This window comes from Dama dama, chromosome 20 (assembly GCF_033118175.1).
Source record: "Dama dama isolate Ldn47 chromosome 20, ASM3311817v1, whole genome shotgun sequence".
Taxonomy (NCBI): Eukaryota; Metazoa; Chordata; class Mammalia; order Artiodactyla; family Cervidae; genus Dama; species Dama dama.
Window position 1 is genome coordinate 27,327,644 of NC_083700.1, and position 19,213 is coordinate 27,346,856.

At 45.0% G+C, this 19,213-nt stretch overlaps 1 protein-coding gene across 1 annotated transcript in view; it reads right to left on the reverse strand.

Annotated features, from left to right (window-relative positions):
- The window catches only part of PTGFRN (prostaglandin F2 receptor inhibitor), an 83,044-nt gene that overhangs the window by 40,899 nt on the left and 22,932 nt on the right, over window positions 1–19,213 (reverse strand). Inside the window, exons 2-3 of the mRNA XM_061121062.1 lie at window positions 6,114–6,482; window positions 2,875–3,288 (exon numbers count right to left, since the gene is read on the reverse strand). Coding sequence (XP_060977045.1) covers window positions 2,875–3,288; window positions 6,114–6,482 — 783 coding nt within the window. The remainder of the gene's footprint in view (window positions 1–2,874; window positions 3,289–6,113; window positions 6,483–19,213) is intronic.

The window sequence follows — 19,213 nt, forward strand, 5'->3', positions numbered from 1 at the left end:
TTGCTCAGTCGTGTCCAAGTCTTGCAACCCCATGGACTGCAGCACACCAGGCTTCCCTGTCCATCACCATCTCCCGGAGCTTCCTCAAACTCATGTCCATTGAGTTGGTGATGCCATCCAATCATTTCATCCTCTGTCATCCTCTTCTCCTCCTGCCTTCAATCTTTCACAGCATCAGGGGGCTAAAGTATTGGAGCTTCAGCACCAGTCCTTCCAAACAATATTCGGGACTGATCTCCTTTAGGATGGACTGGTTGGATCTCCTTGCAGTCCAAGGGACTCTCAAGAGTCTTCTCCAACACCATTAATATGATACTGTAAATCAAATAAACTCCAATTTTTTTAAAAAAAGCTAGCTAGGGAGAATGCAAGTATTTAAAATGAGAGAAAGACCATCACTCTAGTGTGGTGGTTCTTAACCCAGGATCCACAAAGAGAATTTAAGGAGTCTGTGACATGGATGTGAAAACAAATTGCCTTTCTTTTACTAACCTCTACCTGAAAGACGGCATCTCTTCTCATTATGAAACTAAGCAACAAACCAGTGTAGTATTATCTGTCCCTGGGATCTTGCTCCCAATAGAAATCACAGATATTTTCACATTACATTTCAATTGTTGCAGATATCTTAAAATATTACTTATATTCATCACTTATCAGAAATTATAGTAGTTGTTAGGTCTGCCACTCTATCTTATTACTTAATGCATTAATAAAACACTGGGCTTCCCAGGTGGTTCAGCGGTAAAAGAATCCAGTGCAGGAGATGCAGTTTGATTTCTGGGTCAAGAAAATCCCCAGGAGTAGGAAATGGCAACCCACTCCAGTATTCCTGCCTGGAAAATTCCGTGGACAGAGGAGGGCTACAGTCCATGGGACCACAAAAAGTTGGATACAACTGAGCGACTGCGTATACACATATGCAATAAAACACTATATTGTTATACAATGAATTTATCTTAAATATTTTGATAACTATTTTAATGTTATTGTTTTCCTATGTCATCTTCTCTATGTATTTTATTAATTAAAATATATTAACTCTGAGAAAGGGCTTGGGAGCTTCAAAGGACTGTCAAAGACACCCATGCACAAAAGGCTATGAATCCTTAGGCTTGAGTAAGAGCCAGATACTACTGCCTGCCTAATAGGCTCAGAGTGTTCAAGTCTTAAAACTACACTCTGGGTTTTGTGGCTTGTTTGAAATTAAAAAAAAAAAAAAAAACAACTTTACAATTGGAATTCTTGCATTTGCTAAATCTGAAACTCTTAACCCTTTCGCCTGTTAAAATAGTCGTTTGATGCAAGACGAACATCCAAGGTTTCTTATGTCAGATTCCTGACAGATCATTTCCAAAAACGCAGGTGACCTGAATCCATCTGGAAAGTGATTTCGGCAGCCAGGAGAATCAAGGTTGAGTGCAACCTGTGGCCCCTCTTGTCGGCGAGAACACCTCCAACCTGCCTGACTGCCACAGTCAAGAACATTGGTCCTGCTTTTACCAAATTCAGCTTTTGTGCTGTGGTGTAAATTCAGAGGCAAGTGCTCAGGACAACACGGCCTGCAGAGGAAAAACATTTCCCAAGTGTATCATTGCCTGCTTTCCTTCCCATTTGAGCGACAGAGCGGCCACGCTCTCTTGTTTACAGTCAGGAAACGAGTCCAGCCAAGGTCTTCCCAGTTTACAAAACAGGAGACAGCAGCAACAGCAGCAAAGTACTCTGCGATCTGGCAACGTCAGACTCCCAGCAAACCAAGTCATCCAACCACCCGCAGCAGTGACATCCCCCTGAGAAGGTCTCTTTACACCTTCCCTCTGCCGAGCCAGAAGCTCTGGGAGGCTTGGGCACGATCTTCAAGCATCTCTGACCCCAGAGCCCAGGACAGAACTCAGCACACAGTAGGTTCTCTACTCATGTCTGCTGGACACTGGAGGCAAAAATGGCCTGTTTTTCTTGTTTTTCATTTATTTTTATGGGCTTTTGGAAATGCATTTTGCATTCCTTTAATTACTTCTCTAGTATAAGTAAGAAGGTTTTTGGTTATTGTTTCTTAAAAAGATGGTTCACAGATAAAAACAACTTGCATACAGACCCCAGAGTTGGATGCTTCCAGGGTTTGTGTCCTCAGGGAGATAAGAGGCCCAGCCCTAGGGGATCTCTCACCTACAAGGGGATGTCACATCAGAGGTGACCTGAAAGGCAGGCCTAGAGGACCCAGGTGGGACAGAGGTTTGGGGATGAGCCAAACACACCCCCAGCAGCTGTGGGGAAGGGCAGATCCGAGACTGGGAAACACCAAACAAAATGAAGCCATGGAGCAAGGTGGAGACAGCCCCACCCCAAAGCCCCTCTGGACACCAGGCTGGACCTTGTCCTGGCACTCAAAAGCACTTAATCTTTCAGTCACAAAATTCTCTTAGTGTCTTATGTAACCTGCAGCTTCCCATGGGTACGAATCCAGAGAAAAAGCAGCTGCAGAGCAGAACTCGGCATTTGGCACAAAACAAATGCATCCTTTCCAAACCATCAACACCACCCTATACCCTCACCCATCAACAGAAGGTCTCCCAGGAGGAGGGGAAATCTTGTCAGAGAGGAATAAGGCTCTGGCCTAGTTCTTTACCCAGCTTCCCTGATGGCTCAGTGGAAAAGATTCAGTCTGCAACGCAGGAGACCCAGGTTAGATGCCTGGGTGGGAAAGATCCCCTGGAGAAGGAAATGGCAGCTCACTCCAGTATTCTTGCCTGGAAAATTCCATGGACAGAGGAGCCTGGTGGGCTACAGTCCATGGGGTCGCAAAGAGTCGGACACGACTGAGTGATTAAACAACAGTAGCAAGTGGTCTAAAACATGCAATTTTCAGAAGCTCACCTGTTGGCTGGATCACCACGGTGGCCACATCCACGGCTTTTTCTTGAATTTCTTGCCAGTTTCCCTGCTCTCCGATCCACTCGCTGACGATGCACCTGTAGGAGCCCTGGTCGGAGGACAGGGCCCGGGACACGGCGAGGCGGTACCCGTCACTCCCCACAGTGTCCAGGCGTACGTCCCCGCCGCGGTAGCGCTGCTCATAGCCCGGGCCGGGCCGGAACCTGCCCTCGTGGGTCAGGGAGAGGATGCTCCGCCGGGCGGGGCCGCGCCGCACCTCCCACTGCAGCGCCAGGTGCGTGTGCAGCGGCGACGTGCTGGAGGCCGAGCACCTCAGCTCGAAAGGCTCGCCTTCGCGCAGGCTGGGGCCCGGGGCGGGCTGAGGGCTGGCGGCCACACGCAGGGCGTCGGGCAGCACTGCGGGGAGACGGCGGAGCGGTCAGAACACTGCTGCCCCAAGCGCTGGGCAAGTGCCCGCCAACCTCCAGGTCTTGAGGGACAATTTCTTCCTCCCCTCCCCCGTTCTAATGCCCAGATGGGCCCATCTGCCCATTTCACTACATCTCTCATCTCAGCCGACATTCTGACTTGACAAACGAGGTAGCACTATTAAGACCCCCTGCTAGAACTGGGCGGTGCTAACTCCCTTTGGGAAGCTGTGTCTTGGGCTATACTTCTGTCACCCTTAGGCAAGTCACTTAAACCCCTCTGTGCCTCAGTTTCCTCACTCCTAAAATGGGATGCCAACTAGACCCAACTCAGGAAGCTGACTGAGAATTCAACTAGTTATAAGGGAAGGTTCCCAGGACAGGGCTTGGTACTCACTGAAAACCAGCCATGACTGTCCAACATATCTTTGTTGGGACACAGGCTGGAGTAGGGAGCCTGGGGGATCTTCTAGAGGTTAAAGCAGTGTAATCCGCAGAGCACTAAGGCGTGGGAGAACTTGCTGCGCTTCCAGGTCTAGGCAATGCCTAAGAATAACTAGATCGAGAAGAGGATATCTGCAGGGTAGGACCCCATAAAGGAAAACTGAAGCCTCAGCTATTTAATTATTAGGACCCATTGGGAAAAGGCCGGGTCTCTCTATAGTCTAGAAAAAGGGGACAGGAGATCAGGCAAGTGTTGGTGAGAGCTACTGAGGAAGGGAGGCCACACTTGATATAGCAGTGAGGAGGCCCCTCCCAAAGAGACTGCAGGGACCACCACCTCTCAGGTTTGCCTAAGGGCTGGCTGAGAGAATCCCCAAACACCACTGTGCACCATCTCCTTGGGTGTTCCTGCCATTCCACACTAGGAAATGAATTCAATGTCCTTGAAAAAGGACTACTTTAAATAACAGAAAAAACTGCTGCATCTTTAGAAGGACATATCCCAAAGTCCTATCTCTACTGCAAATGAATATAATGACTTTCTAGTATATACATCAGTCTGTGAGTCCAGCTAACATGACTCCATTCCCAAGACCAGTTATCTCTGAGGCCATGGATATAGTTTAAGACCTGTGAAGCTGAAGGCCAGAGAGACCCTAGATCATGCATGGCAGCCACCAGAGGCTCCATCTGGGCAGCCAGCCAGGCTCGTTCATGGCCATCCATCTGCTTTCCTGACCCTGAGGAAAGTCTCTCCTTGCTTCTCCTTCCAGAGACTGGAGAAGAAACAGAAAGATACTGGGGCAGGGGGCAGGAGGTTCCTCCTGCAGCCTCCAACTCCTTAAGATGAGCATCGCACATGGAGACAAGTGTGTATCTGATCTAATGGACGTGTAGCATGTGTGTGATGACGATGGAAGCAATGCAGTGCAACTCCAATGCAAGAATGCCTTATGAGGCTTTGTTCTAAAAAGACATATTTGATTTTTGTATAGGAATGAGAAGAGGTAATGGAAGAGGTAGATTTGACATTTTAATGCTTGCATAATGGAAGTGGCTGTTTTTATCCCCTCATGAGTCTAGTCAGGGAACAAAATCTGGAATATGGTAGGAGTCAAGAAATCATTATAGAAGGAATGAATGCCTGAATCAACCCTTTTTTTTTGTATCATCATGTACATTTTCTGCTTTCTTGATCATTTAATACACTACTACCCTGACATAATTCTTTTTGGAACAAGGCAGGATACAAATAAAAACATAATTAAGTAATAATGATAACAACACTAATGTTTCTATTTTGCTAGTCTCAAATTAAAATTGCTTGTTCTTGCTCATTTACCAATTAGCTGTGTGATTTTAGGCAAGTAATTAACCTATGCTTTTCCATCTCCTTGTGTGTAAATTAGGGAAATACCCTGCCGTCTCTTCTTCATTGGATTGAGAACTGAATGGGTGAGTAAATCAAATAGAACTTGGAAAATGAAAAAACAAACAAACCCAAACATTCCAGCTATGTTAGGTGTGATTACTTGCATAGCCAGGCCCACCAGCTTGCAGTGACCACATCATTCTTTCTCTACATATGACCCATACGACTTCTAGAAAACAAAGGTACTTAAGTCATGAAGGGCACAGAGAAAGACATGAGCTTCAAAGTATCTCTTATTCCCATAAATATGAACAGTGTCCACCTGACCACCACCCTCTCATCTCTAAGTTGCCTGAGTGCTTACTATGGCACTGCTGAGGCTTTACATGTGCTAATTCACCTTGGGGGTTTTCCTGGTGGCTCAGTAGTAAAGACTCTGCCTGCCAATGCAGGAGACGTGGGTTTGACCCCTGGGTCAGGAAGATCCCCTGAAAAAGGAAATGGTAACCCACTCTAGTATTCTTGCCTGGGAAATCCCATGGACAGAGGAGCCTGGTGGGCTACAGTCCATGGGGTCGCAAAAGAGTCGGACAAGACTTAGCGGCTAAATAACAACAGTTCACTTTGACCTTTATGGGAGGCACTGTTTTCCAGAGGAGGAAGCTGAGGCATGGGGCATACAAACGGCCAGAGAGGTGACAAATGGGAGAGCCAGCCATGGAACTCAGCGCAGGCAACCTGGCTCAGAGCTGGACTCTCCACCACACACCATGCTGCCTCCAACTCACCAGCCACGAGACCGTTCAGATTCACCATGGAATGAAGAGAGGGACCTCAGAGGTGCCCTGGCCCATCCTCTGCCTTTCATCAGGTAAGATGCTATTACTCCCTTGGACAGAGGAGGGAGCAGAGCCCTGGGCACAGTCACTCATGGCTGGGTGGCAGAGGGAAGAATGGTCCCCTGGCACAGCAATCCCCCTCCTCCCATGAGGATGTACCTTTAACCTGCACTGTATCCTCATAGTTGCCTTGCACGGTGGCGTCCGTGCTGGGGGTGGAACACTTGTAGTGGCCCTGGTCGGAGTGCTGGACATTCTTTATGTGCAGCTCCACCGCGTCGTTGGCCGTCCGCCGCAGCAGGATGTCGCCCCTCTGCAGGCGCTCGCGGTACTGTGGGGCTGGGAAGCCCGCTTCCCAGGTGCTGGCAAGCTCCACGAAGCTGCTGCCCGAGGCCGAGAAGCTCCAGTCAAAGTTCTGCTCGCTGGGGCCATCGTAGTCACTGACGTTGCAGGGGATGACCAGCTCGGTGCCCACTACCCGCACCAGGCTGCCCGCAGGGACCCTCACCACGCGCCCTCGGCAAAGAGCTGCAATGACAAGAAGTGAAAGAGGGGGGCTTGAATCCAGTAAGCTCTTCCCAGAATAAATGTGGCAAGCCTCTGCGTGCTTCAGCTCCCAGGCACATGATGGAAAACATGACACTGACCAGCATGCTGCCAGTGTCTGTGCAGAAGAAGGTTCGGCCCACCCCAAGGACCCCGAGCCCGAAATAGCCCCCTGCAGTGAGTACCTCTCATGCACCAGTCTCCTAGGATCAACAGGGAGGAAGCTAAGTACTAAAAGTGGGCTAACTATAAATTTGAAGAGCTTTCTCCCTCCCGTTACTATTTAACCTACTGTGATCACTCAACGTGATGTGGAAATATTTTAGGTTTTGTGTGAAAGAAAAGGACACAGCTAATCAAGTATTTACATTTCTGCCCACCCTATATCAACCCTCTTCCCTAGAGACCATTCCCCCGGGCTCCTGAGACCTGATTTACAATGATGGATGCCAGTTTCTTAAATCCAGAAGCAGCCTGCTGATAAAATGATTTAACTCTGGTTATCTGACGCTGCCTATAAATTAATTTTAAAATATGACGACTCTACCAAGTATTAATTTTCTATTTTCTGGCTCATTTCCTTCTCTCTACTCCTCACCCTGATCCAAATGCAGAATGAGGCTAGGGAAGCACAAAGTGAGACAGTGCCTGCTCTGGCCTGTTGCTGGGCATTGGTAGGAACGCAGCAGCTTACTGGGGACGGGCCGGGTGGACAAAGCCAAGAGTTCACTGGCATTTCCCGCCCCAAGAGCACAGACCTCAGGCCTCTGGGCAGGCCCCTGGGGCCTGTCATGGTATCCTTTAAGATAGCTTCTTTGTGATGAACTTTGGCACATTCTTTGTAGTGAGTTTACTACCTGTGTAAGCATTTCAATTTGGACCAAAAGATCTTGCATGACTCTTTCATGAGGTTCTATGAATTTGTCCGACATTAAGGTATACAGGAGAAATGATGGGCTCTGAAATCAAGGTGTGTGTGTGTGTGTGTGTGCGCGCGCATGCTAGTCTCTCAGTTGTGACCGACTCTTTGTGACCCCATGGACTGTAGCCCACCAGGTTCTTCTGTCCATGCAATTCTCCAAGCAAGAATATGAAATGGATTGCCATTCCCTCCTCTAGGAGACCTTCCCAACCCAAGGATCGAACCCAGGTCTCCTGCATTACAGGCAGATCTTTCCTGTCTGAGCCACCAGGGAAGCCCTAAAATCAAGGGGACCTAAGCTGAAGTTTGAGAGACTTCTTTTAGCTTTGGCTTCCTCAACAATAAAATGAGGCAAGAAGGAGTCATTGAGCTGATGAAATAAAACGTCTAGCTGAGACTCCATCATGTAAGAAGAGCTCAACCAAGGGATCTTCTGTTATTTATTTTCAATGTTGTGTTTTTGTCATTTGTTCTGAGTGGAATTGTGTCTCCCTACCACCACCTCCCCACTCATATGCTGAAGTCCAGCCCTCGGCACCTCAGAATATGACCTTATTTGGGAATAGGTTGTTGCAGTTGTAATGAGCTAAACCGTGATGAGGTCACACAGAGAAGGGTGGGCCCCTGATCCAATGACCAGTATCCTTATAAGTGGGGGGCGGGGATTTGAACATAGATATGCACTCAGGGAGAGTGCCAGGTAAAGCTCAAGGAAGAGGTTTGTCTATGATCCAAGGAATGCCTGGTACCCCAGTCTCAGAGACAGACACCGAGGCTGAAACCAGGTTCGAGTCCTCCTGGCTCATTTCTGCTGAAGCTTCTCAGAAAGACATTTGCACCTCCTTTGGGATCAGGGATGCTTTACTCTGAAGCAGCACATAGGCAGCCCTCTTGACCAGGCGAGAAAGCCGTCTATGGCAGAAGAGACTCAGGCCAACACCAGGAGAGGCGCAAGGAATGTGTCCTCCTGACAGATGGCCTTATTTGAGCCACTTGATTTGGCCACACCCTCTATCTACATCATTCCACACTCTTGCCCTTGCACACACATGTGCACGTCTTCCCCAGACATTTCAATTCCTTACAATTCCACTCACATTTATGGTCCTTAAGCTAATATCTGTCACTGGCAACTCAGGGCATTGAAATAAATAAAACACACCTACCAAGCAGTGAAGTCATCATCACCACAGTTCACAAAAGAAACAGGCGATCTTTTTTACATTTAATTTCAGAGATGACCGGATAATCCCAAATCTCGCACAGAGGCCCTTCAGAAGGAAGGTCACAGTGGAGACCTGTAAGAAGGGTCACAACCTAATGCTTTTTTCCTCGTGCCCACTGTCCTCTTCTATGAAGTGGACACATGACCCCTTAGGGCTTTGTAAGGCTTAAACGAGCCACAGAGCCCCCATGACTGCATGAAATTCGGTAAAGCTCTGCTTTGCAGGTGGCATCTATAATAAACCTGATCACATTCATTCACTCTGCTTCCCTGGCAGGTTTACAAAGGAATTTCCTAACGTGTCAATCTTTGCAATTCCTAGCCCTTGTCAGGAGGCTGACCAGGTTAATAACCGGCTCAACAGGGCCCTTCGGCATGAGGCTATATTCCTTGTAAAGTCTCTGTCTTTATTCTTAGTGAGCAGAGCTTGGGGGACAGCTGGTTCGTCTCAGCTCTCCAGTCCTGCTTCCACACACAGCTGCCCAAATCATCTTTTAAGGCATAAATCATATGTCACTTCACTGGTCAGAAGTCCTTCATGGCTCCTCATCACCTGCAGGATTCACTCTATCTTCCAGGTCCCCTACTGTGATCTCCCTGGTTCAAGCCACCTTCCCTCTCACCTGAATTATTGCAACAGTCTCCCAACTGGCTGCCCACCTGCCCTCCACTCTCAACATGGCCAAGCCATCTTTTAACAACTCAAGTTGTCTGACATCTTTACTCTGTTCAAAGTTTCAGATAAAAGGCAAGTCCTCAAAGAGGCCATTAACACCTCACAGGACCCGGCCCTCTTTGCTTCTCCACCCTCCTGCTCCTCCTTCTATTGTACTCTAGCCGTCTTTACCTCCTAAGGCTCTTGAGCAAACAGAACTACTCCAATCTCAGGGTTTCTGCACACTGCTAAATCCAGAACATTCTCAGATGCTCACAATGCTCACCATGCTCCATCATCAGCTCCACATTTCATTACAATGTCACCTTCCCTTTCCTGACCATCTTAAAATTGCACATACCCATCCTTATTTTTGTTGTATTTTCTTGTCACTTATCAATAATACTCTTTATGTGTATCCATATATTTTTACTATTATTTATTATCCAACTCCTCCCACTAGAATGTAAGGACTATATGAGCTGTTATTTTTAATCTGTTTCCTTTGCTCCTAAATGCCAGTGCCTAGAACTGGACCTGGTTCATAGCATATGTTCAGTAAATATTTGCTAAATGAGTGGATGAATAAAAATACACAAGATCCTTCAAAGTCTGCCCCATGGCTACCATTCCAGCTTCATCAGCTATCATTCTCCCAGCCCTTAGTGCTTAGACGCCAACAAAACAAATGACCCTTCGTTTTCTGGAAATGCCATGCTTCTCTTGTGCGCCACAGACTCTACTTCTGGGCCTCATTCATCTGGAATTGCCATCCCAACAACCTCTCAGCCTCTTACAAGAAGCAGCTCCATCCCCATCTCCTTCGTGAAGCCTTCCTCATCTCCCCAGGGGTCACTCAGGCACTCCTGCCTCCACATTCCAACTCAACCTGCAGAAGTACCTTCCATGCTGGCTATGTTACAGTGCCACTGGGAAAAAAAGCCAAGCAGATATGAGCAGATGCTTGACAGATCCAATTCTAATCTAAAAAAGATAGAAATCTGAGTAGTGGCATACATGAAGATCTGGGATGTCCTCTCATCTGTGCAAAGCAAGATTTTGAAGTTGGGAGAACAGAATTTCAACTTGCTAATAGCAAGCTGGTATTTAGCACATATTTCTTTTAATACTGTTAGATAACAGTTAATAATATTTAAAAAGAAATACAACTTGTGAAACATAGAGCATATGGCTCTTTCAGAATCAAAAAGAATATCTGCAAAGCCACACATTGCCGTTAGTTGAAACCTCTTGTAACAGCTGATAACTAAGGGAAAAAGAACAAAATTCTCCTCTGGTTTTCCAAATTTTACCAAATTTCACATGAAGAGTCCCAAACACTCTGGCACCTGAACTGTATTAGTTTCACATTCTATAAAAATATCTTTACTAAGAAATAATTTAAAATTGTAGTTTCATTTGTTTTCAGAGGTCAATATAAGAAACCTTCACATGAAATACATTTCTTTATTAGCCTTAAAAGGAATATTGAGGGCATGACTGTGTTGTTCAGTGACAGAAGAAAACATATGATAAGTCTCTTAAAATTTAGCACCTGAACTCCTGTTGATGGCTCACTGTGTGTTCTTTCCCCAGAAAATAAGAACTACATAGGCATCTCTCACCCCTCAGCCCAGAAACCACAGCCCAAGTACCTTTGATACTCAACACAAAATTAGGGCACCTTAATAGCACATTTTGTGCAGTATATTAAGGCTCTGATGCTAAGGCTCTTCTTCATAATCCCAGTTACTAAATATACCAGTACCACATCACCATGCCCTGACTTAGATCAGACCTTCTTACATAGATATCAGAACCCTGTACTGCTTCCTAATTCCTGTTTTTAAAATTTCTGCCTAAACCTCCCAGCAAACACACACACACACACACACCTGAATACAACTGTGACTACTAACTTCATCATCTCTCTTTTCTCTATTCCAACTTCCAAGTCTTGTTTTCCCCATCATACATAAAATTCGTATGTCCTTTTGTACTTTGGGCTTCCCTGGTGGCTCAGAGGGTAAACAATCCGTCTACAATGGTGGAGACCTGGGTTTGATCCCTAGGTCTGGAAGATCCTCTGGAGGAGGAAATGGCAACCCACTCCACTATTCTTGTTTGGATAATTCCCTGGACAGAGGAGCCTGGCGAGCTATATAGTCCATGGGGTCCCAAAGAGTCAGACACGAATGAGTGACTAACACTTTCACTTTTGTACCTTAGCTTCAAGGAAATCTAGTACTAAATATGATAGTGAAATATGGAAACCATCCACAACTTAACTTTCTAATAATTATCTCTTTCCTCTATCTCTATAACTTCTTTTGCCATCTTTTGCGTCTCCTGCACTAGAAGGCAGATTCTTTACCACTGCACCACCGGGGAAGCTGGGGAAACAAAAATTGAAGTTCTGAGTTCACAAAGGAAGGTGGACTATAGTAAACACCCCAGAATGAATTACAGCCCTGGAAAGGGCTATGCCTTTGGAGTAAGAGCAAAGCTGAAGAAAAAACCTGCTCTATGAATACTGAAATCTCATCTCAAAACATCTCACTTCCTCATTGGATGACAGTGAGTTTCTCTTACTCTTTAGCCTACTAGGGGAAAAAAAAAGTACATCTTGTGAAGAAGATGGCATCATACAGAGCCTCTACAATTTTTCAATATTTAATCAAAACCTACCAGACACCCCATATGACAGCACCAAATGACAAAAATAAAAGACAACAAAACAGACAACAGAAACAGATGCACAGGGATCCAGATATTGGTGTTATCAGACATGGGCTTTAAAATAACTACAGTTAATTTACTAAAGAAACAGACAACAGGATTCCACTTAACTTAATCTATTAAAATAGATTAAAATCTAGAACTAAAAATAAAAAAAAAAGAATCTAGAATTAAGAGCTCAGGGGGAGGAGCCAAGATGGTGGAGGAACCGGACGGGGAGACCACTTTCTCCCCGACAAATTCATCGAAAGAACATTTGAACGCTGAGCAAACTCCACAAAATAACTTCTGATCACTAGCAGAGGACATCAGGCACCCAGAAAAGCAGCCCACCGTCTTCAAAAGGAGGTAGGACAGAATATAGAGGATAAAGGGAGAGACAAAAGAGCTAGGGATGGAGACCCATCCCGGGAAGGGAGTCATAATAGAGGAAGTTTCCAAACACCAGGAAACCCTCTCACGGGTGGGCCTGGGGGAAGTTTTCGAATCTCGGAGGGCAACCTAACTGGGAAAAAAATAAATAAAACCCACAGATTACATGCCTAAAAGCAACTCCCAGCAGAAAAGTACCCCAGACGCCCGCATCCGCCCCCAGCAAGTGGGGGCGGAACGGAGAGGAGCAGCGGCATTGCTTAGGGTAAGGACCTAAAGACCGGGCCTGAATGCCCTGAGGGCAATCGGAGGGAGCTAATGTGAGATAGCAACTTAAACTGGGGGATAGCAAGAGAGAGAGAGAGAAAATTAACCTGCCGGAACACACTGCCGGCCATTCGCAGAACAAAGGGACTGAGCAATTCCAGAGAAGAGCTAGCCTGCGGGCTGGCCCATCCCCAACGGAGGCAGGAGGCAGGGGGGAGGGGAAAGGGGCAAACTCGGCCCCAGAGACGGCATCCCCTCCCACACTGCAAACAGGCCTCCAGTTTCTAACCAAAGACCTCCTGAGATTCTGGATGGTCGACATCCACCAGGAGGGTCGCAGCTAGAGGCCAGCTCCCAAGAACAGACACAAGCCGCACGCATCTGACTGGCTCCGGAGGAAACTGAGGCTGGTACCACGGAGGGGAGAAGGCGCACCGCACCCGGGGAGAGTGCACCCATCAAGCTCCTGGCTGCCTGAGCTGCTCGGCCCGGGAAGGCACAAAACGCAGGCCCAACGGAGTCCGCGCTTTTGTAGAATACCAGAAAACTGGAACCGCACACAACACAGGACCCGCTCCATATAGAGCAGCCGGGAGCCTGAGCAGTGTAGACGGGGAGAGCACACACCCGTGAGCGGGGCAAACCCAGTGTGGCCCGAACACTGCGAGTGCTCCCCACACACAGCGGTATCTGTCTGCAGTGTCCCTCCCTCCCCGCAGCAGGACTGAACCAGCGAACCTGAATAAGAGACCACCTCCGCCCGCCTGGGTCAGGGCGGAAATTAGACACTGAAGAGACCGGCAAACAGAAGCCAAGTAAACGAAGGGAACCGCTTCAGAAGGGACCGCTGCAACAGATTAAAATCCCTGTAGGTAACACTGACTCCACCGGAAGGGGCCTATAGATATCAAGAAGTGTAAGCTGGAACGAGGAGCTATCTGAAACTGAACCGAACCCACACTGACCGCAACAGCTCCAGAGAAAGTCCCAGATATATTTTTACTTTTTTTTTTTTAATTAAAAAAATTTTTTTTCTTTTCTTTAATTTTTTCTCTTTTATTTTCTTTTAAAATTCCCTATCACTCCCCCATTACTCCTTAGCTTTCATTTTCATATATTTTTACTATTTTTTTTAATTAGGAAAAAATTTTTTTTCTTGTTTTATTTTTTTTCTCTTATTTTCTTTTAAAGTCCTCTATTACTCTTCTATTACTCCTTAATTTTCATTTTCATTTCACTATAACTTGCGCAAAAAAAAAAAGGAGAAGCCATATTTTTAAACCAAACTTCATATATATTTCTAAAATTTTTTTTTTTGTTTTTAATATTGTATTTTTTAGAGTCTAACCTCTACTCTAGATTTTTAATCTTTGTTTTTCAGTATGTGATATAAATTGTGGACATTTAAGAATCCAATATTCAGTTCCCATTTTTACTCAGGAGTGTGTTGATTACTCTCTCCTCCTTTTGACTCTCCTTTTTCTCCCTCAGATCACCTCTATTTCCTCCTTTCCCCTTCTCTTCCCAATCCAATTCTGTGAATCTCTGTGGGTGTCTGGGCTACGGAGAACACTTTGGGAACAGAGAACTGTGTAGATCTGTCTCTCTCCTCTTGAGTCCCCCCTTTTCTCCTCCTGCTCACCTATATCTCCCTCCTCCCTCTCCTCTTTTTTCATGTAACTCTGTGGACCTCTCTGGGTGTCCCTCACAGTGGAGAATCTTTTCACCATTAACCTAGAAGTTTTATTATCAGTGCTGTATAGTTGGAGAAGTCTTGAGACTACAGGAAGAATAAAACTGAAATCCAGAGGCAGGAGACTTAAGCCCAAAACCTGAGAACACCAGAAAACTCCTGACTACACGGAACATTAAGCAATAAGAGACCATCCAAAAGCCTCCATACCTACACTGAAGAATTAAGAGCTCAATAAATGGGTTTGATATCAGATTAGATGCAGAGAAAAGAAGTCAGTATAAGATATCCAATCCTGGAGAAGGAAATGGCGACCTACTCCAGAATTCCTGCCTGGAGAATTCCATGGACAGAGAGACAGGTGGGCTACAGTCCATGGGGTCGCAACGGTAGGATACGACTGAGCGACTATCAGTCACTCATAAGATATCCAAACTGAAGCCCAGGGTGTAAAAAAGATGAAAAATATAGAAAATAGTCTAAGAGACACATGAGAGATAGCAAAAAGGTCAAACATGTAACAGAGAAACAGGATGAGAGAGAAAGAATGTGATAGAAGCAGGCAGAATTAATTTCTGAAGAGATAATGGCTAAGGTGTTTCTTAAACTGATAAAGACAGCATGCCATGGATTCAGGCAGTACTACATACCAGAGGCGTACAAACACGGTGAAAACCACACCTAGGTACATGATAGCAAAACTGCGGAAAGGTAGAGAAGGGAGCAACAATACAGTGATGCTGACTTTGAATAGAACTGATGCTCTTAAAACAATGTAATGACATCTTTAAAGTGATGAAAGAAAGTAACCACCAACTGAGAATTCTACACGGAAACGGCAAAATAAATTTTAAAAGGAAGGCAAAATAAATATGCTTTCAACTAACTCTCAACAAGGGAAAGAAAATTAATAAAAAGAAATAGTAATGAAATACCAAGAAGATATACTAAAGGGCATTCTTCAAATAGGAGAAGAATGATCCCAGATGGAATCATGGAGATGTACGAAGACATAAACGGCAATAGAAAGGTTAAGTGTGTGGGTAAACCTACTGAGTGGGGACTATATAATACAATATTAATCATGTCTTTGGAAATTTAAAATATATGCATAAATAAAATATATGACAGCAGCACAAAAAATGAGGGAAAGAATGAAATAAATGGAGCCTAAATGTTTTCTAAGGTCTTGCATGTGATAAAAGGATCAGCAGCAGACACTAATAAGTCAACAATGTATGTTCTAATCTCTAGAATAATCATAAAAATAAAAGAATAGATAAACTAAAGAGAAAGGGATAATAAAAATTACTTGATTAGGGACTTCTTTGGTGGTCCAGTGGTTAAGAATCCACCTGCCAATGCCCAGAACATGGGTTTGATCCCTGATCCAGGAAGATCTCACATGCTGCAGAGCAGCTAACAACCTGCATCATGACTACTGAGCCAGTGCTCCAGAGCCCTCCAGGCACAACTACTGAACCCTCGAGCCACAACTACTGAGGCCATGTGCTGCAATTACTGAAGCCCATGCAACCCCCTCCAGTATTCCTGCCTAGAGAATCCCATGGACAGAGGAGCCTGGCAGGCTCCATACAGTCTATAGGGTCACAGAGTCAGATACGACTGAAGCGACTTATCACTCACGCGTGCACACATCTAGAGCCTGCAAGCCTCAAGAGAAGCCACCACATTGAGAAGCCTGTGCACCACAGTAAAGAGTAGCCCCTGCTTGCAGCAACTAGAGAAAAGACCACACACAACAGCAAAGACACAGCACAGCCAAAAATAAATAAATTAAGGAAAAAAAAAAAAAGAATCCACCTGCCAATGCAAGGGACACAGTTCCAGGAACTAAGATCCCACATGCCTCGGGGCAACTAAGCCCTTGCCTAACAACTACTGAGCCTGCATGCCCTGGAGCCTGTGCTCTGCAACAAAAGAAACCACAGCTGAGAATCCCACATGCTGCAGCTAGAGAAAGCCCATGCACAGCAACGGAAGACCCAACACAGCCAAAAAGAAATGAACACAAAAATAATTTTTAAAACGGAATCACTGTTCTAGTCGACTCTTAAATAAATTTAAAACATATATTTAAAAAACTTAATCAAAGAACCCATCATTTCAGCTAAAACGACATAAGCATTTTTCAAGTATTTACTTTCTAGTCTGTTCACTTTGATTCATCACCAAATTTCTCTCCACAAGGCTGAGATAAAGTAAGAGGAGGAATAACAACATCCTGTGTCTCTCTTATATGCCAGAACACCCCCATCACTGAAACGAGGAATCTGAGACTCTGACAAGTTGATAACTTGCATGGAACTATGAAGTGAGGGACTCCAGCCAGGTTTATCTGGTCCATGCACTGCCCTGTCAGGACAAAGATTGGCTGGGCTGGTTTTGTCTTCAGCTGCCTTGTTGATATTACCATCTTCTGTTGACTTTGTGCTGAGTGGGAAGAAGGAACAGCTTGACATTCCCTATAAAATATTTCAAATTCTCCAAGGACAATGTGAATCAGATAGGCAGCAAAGTAACCAAAATGAGTTACTAAAGAGAAGAAATATATATTCTTGATATAAAGTAGACAGAGGAGAAAAACAGGATTATTAAAAATAACATCCAGTTTCTTAAAAAATTTTTTTCTGACAGACTGTTTTAAGTGATACTAACTCAATGTCTTACACTTTCATATTCAAATAAGGGGAAGAGAACTTTATTCTAAAAACATATAGGAAGGACTTTTGGAAGCCTACTGCTCTTTCTTGCAGTACAGATAATTAATATGCAAGCAGTAACTGTTTCCAGCTTTCTATTTGCCTACCTCTGAAGTACTCAAGAAAATAAATACCTTCAACTTTCTTCCATGATGTAGAATGAATGGGGATAGGCTTGCTCCTTGGAAGAAAAGCTATGACCAACCTAGACAGCATATTAAAAAGCAGAGACATTACTTTGCCAACAAAGGTCTGTCTAGTCAAGGCTATGGTTTTTCCAGCGGTCATGTATGGATGTGAGAGCATGACCATGAAGAAAGCTGAGTGCCGAAGAACTGATGCTTTTGAACTATGGTGCTGGAGAAGACTCTTGAGAGTCCCTTGGACTGCAAGGAGATCAAACCAGTCAATCCTAAAGGAAATCAATTCTGAATATTCATTGGAAGGATTGATGCTGAAGCTGAAGCTCCAATACTTTGGCCACCTGATGTGAAGGGCTGACTCATTAGAAAAGACCCTGATGCTGGAAAAGACTGAAGGCAGGAGGAGAAGGAGTAACAGAGGATGAAACAGTTGTGTGGCATCACCGACTTGATGGACATGAGTTTGAGCAAGTTCCAGGGATTGGTGATGGAGAGGAAAGTCTGGTATGCTGCAGTCCATGAGGTCGCCAAGAGTTGGACACAACTAAGTGATTGAACTGAACTGAGGCAAGAAAAATCAGGCAACTTTTTCAGTGCAATCATTTCTGCAATGTTTATTTCAACAAGCATTATTGGCAACCATGAGGAATCATTAAGAGAGACCAGCTAATGAAGACGAAATGTATTTATCCAGCCTCTTTCACCCCCTAATGATAGCCATGGGAAATAGATTTTATTTCCTGGGTTATCATCAACATTATTCTACATCAAGACCTGCAGAGTACAGAAGATCTGCAAAGGATATTTGCAATTGTTTCTATTATAGCTCAAATGTTATCACCTCACTAAGCAGTCTAGAAACAAACAAACTGACTTTCCAATCAGAGTAATTTCTAAGGTAAGTATTGAAAGTTACTGACTCCAATAGTACAGGTAGAACAGAATACTAAAACTGAAGAGCTTGTGCTATTTTCACTTTGCCTTGTAAAATGACACCTAAATCCCCTTTCCCCCGTCCTTACAAGCCCTTTAAGAGAGACTAGGGGCCTGTGGATTTCTACATGAAGTTTCCAGTCCACACGTGATTTAAAAATGGATATACAAGGTCAAACCTATAAACCCTCAGAGGGCCTGCACTGCAGCATCTGACTTAACAAATGCAAAACCTTTGTCTCTGCATGACTGCCACTGAGAGGTCTGGCAAGAAGGGAACATGCCGGCTTTCATCTAGACAGTCCCTATGTGATGAAAATGCAGCAATGTACACATTAAACAAGTTACAGCCAGCAGAGAATGTGTAATGAAGTCACATATGGCACTACTTCAAAACCCCATCCAAACGCAAATAAGGTTCTACCAGAGCAAGCCTCATAATCATTAAAAAAAAAAAAAAAAAAAAAAAAAAAAGATTTAGCTAAGACCTTACAGAGATAAACTAGACAAATACAATATGACTCTTAAGAAACAACTATTGAGCAAGAAGCCCCCTAGCCAGACGATATGTGAGAGAGGAAGGTAAATCAGCCTTGGACCTTCTTTTAAGAGACTTACGGTATATTGAGTTTTAGAGGCATGTTGAATCTTAGGGGCACGTGAAAAACTAACAGGAGGAAGGATATTTGTAACCCAAGAGAGGTACTAGCAAGTGCCAGGGGTTCCACAGAAACTGAGGGTGTGTCCCTAAAGAGATTATGGGAAAGCTTCATGCAGTGTCAACATCTGCAAAATGGCTGGGGGCTAGGGGTTGGGCAGGCGACACTGAGGAGAAAGGTGAGCAGTGTTCAAAGGAGGAGCATAAGCAAAGGCCTAGAGGGAACATGTGGGCTGTGGTGAAGAGTAGGGCGTGCAGTTCAAGCAGGCTGGCAGGACACACACAGGGGAGGTCAATCAGGAATCCTCAGCGAGATGGGGGTGGGGAGGTCGGTATAAGAATCAAAAGAAGAACAAGGGCGGGAGTGGAAAGGCAGCAGCTCC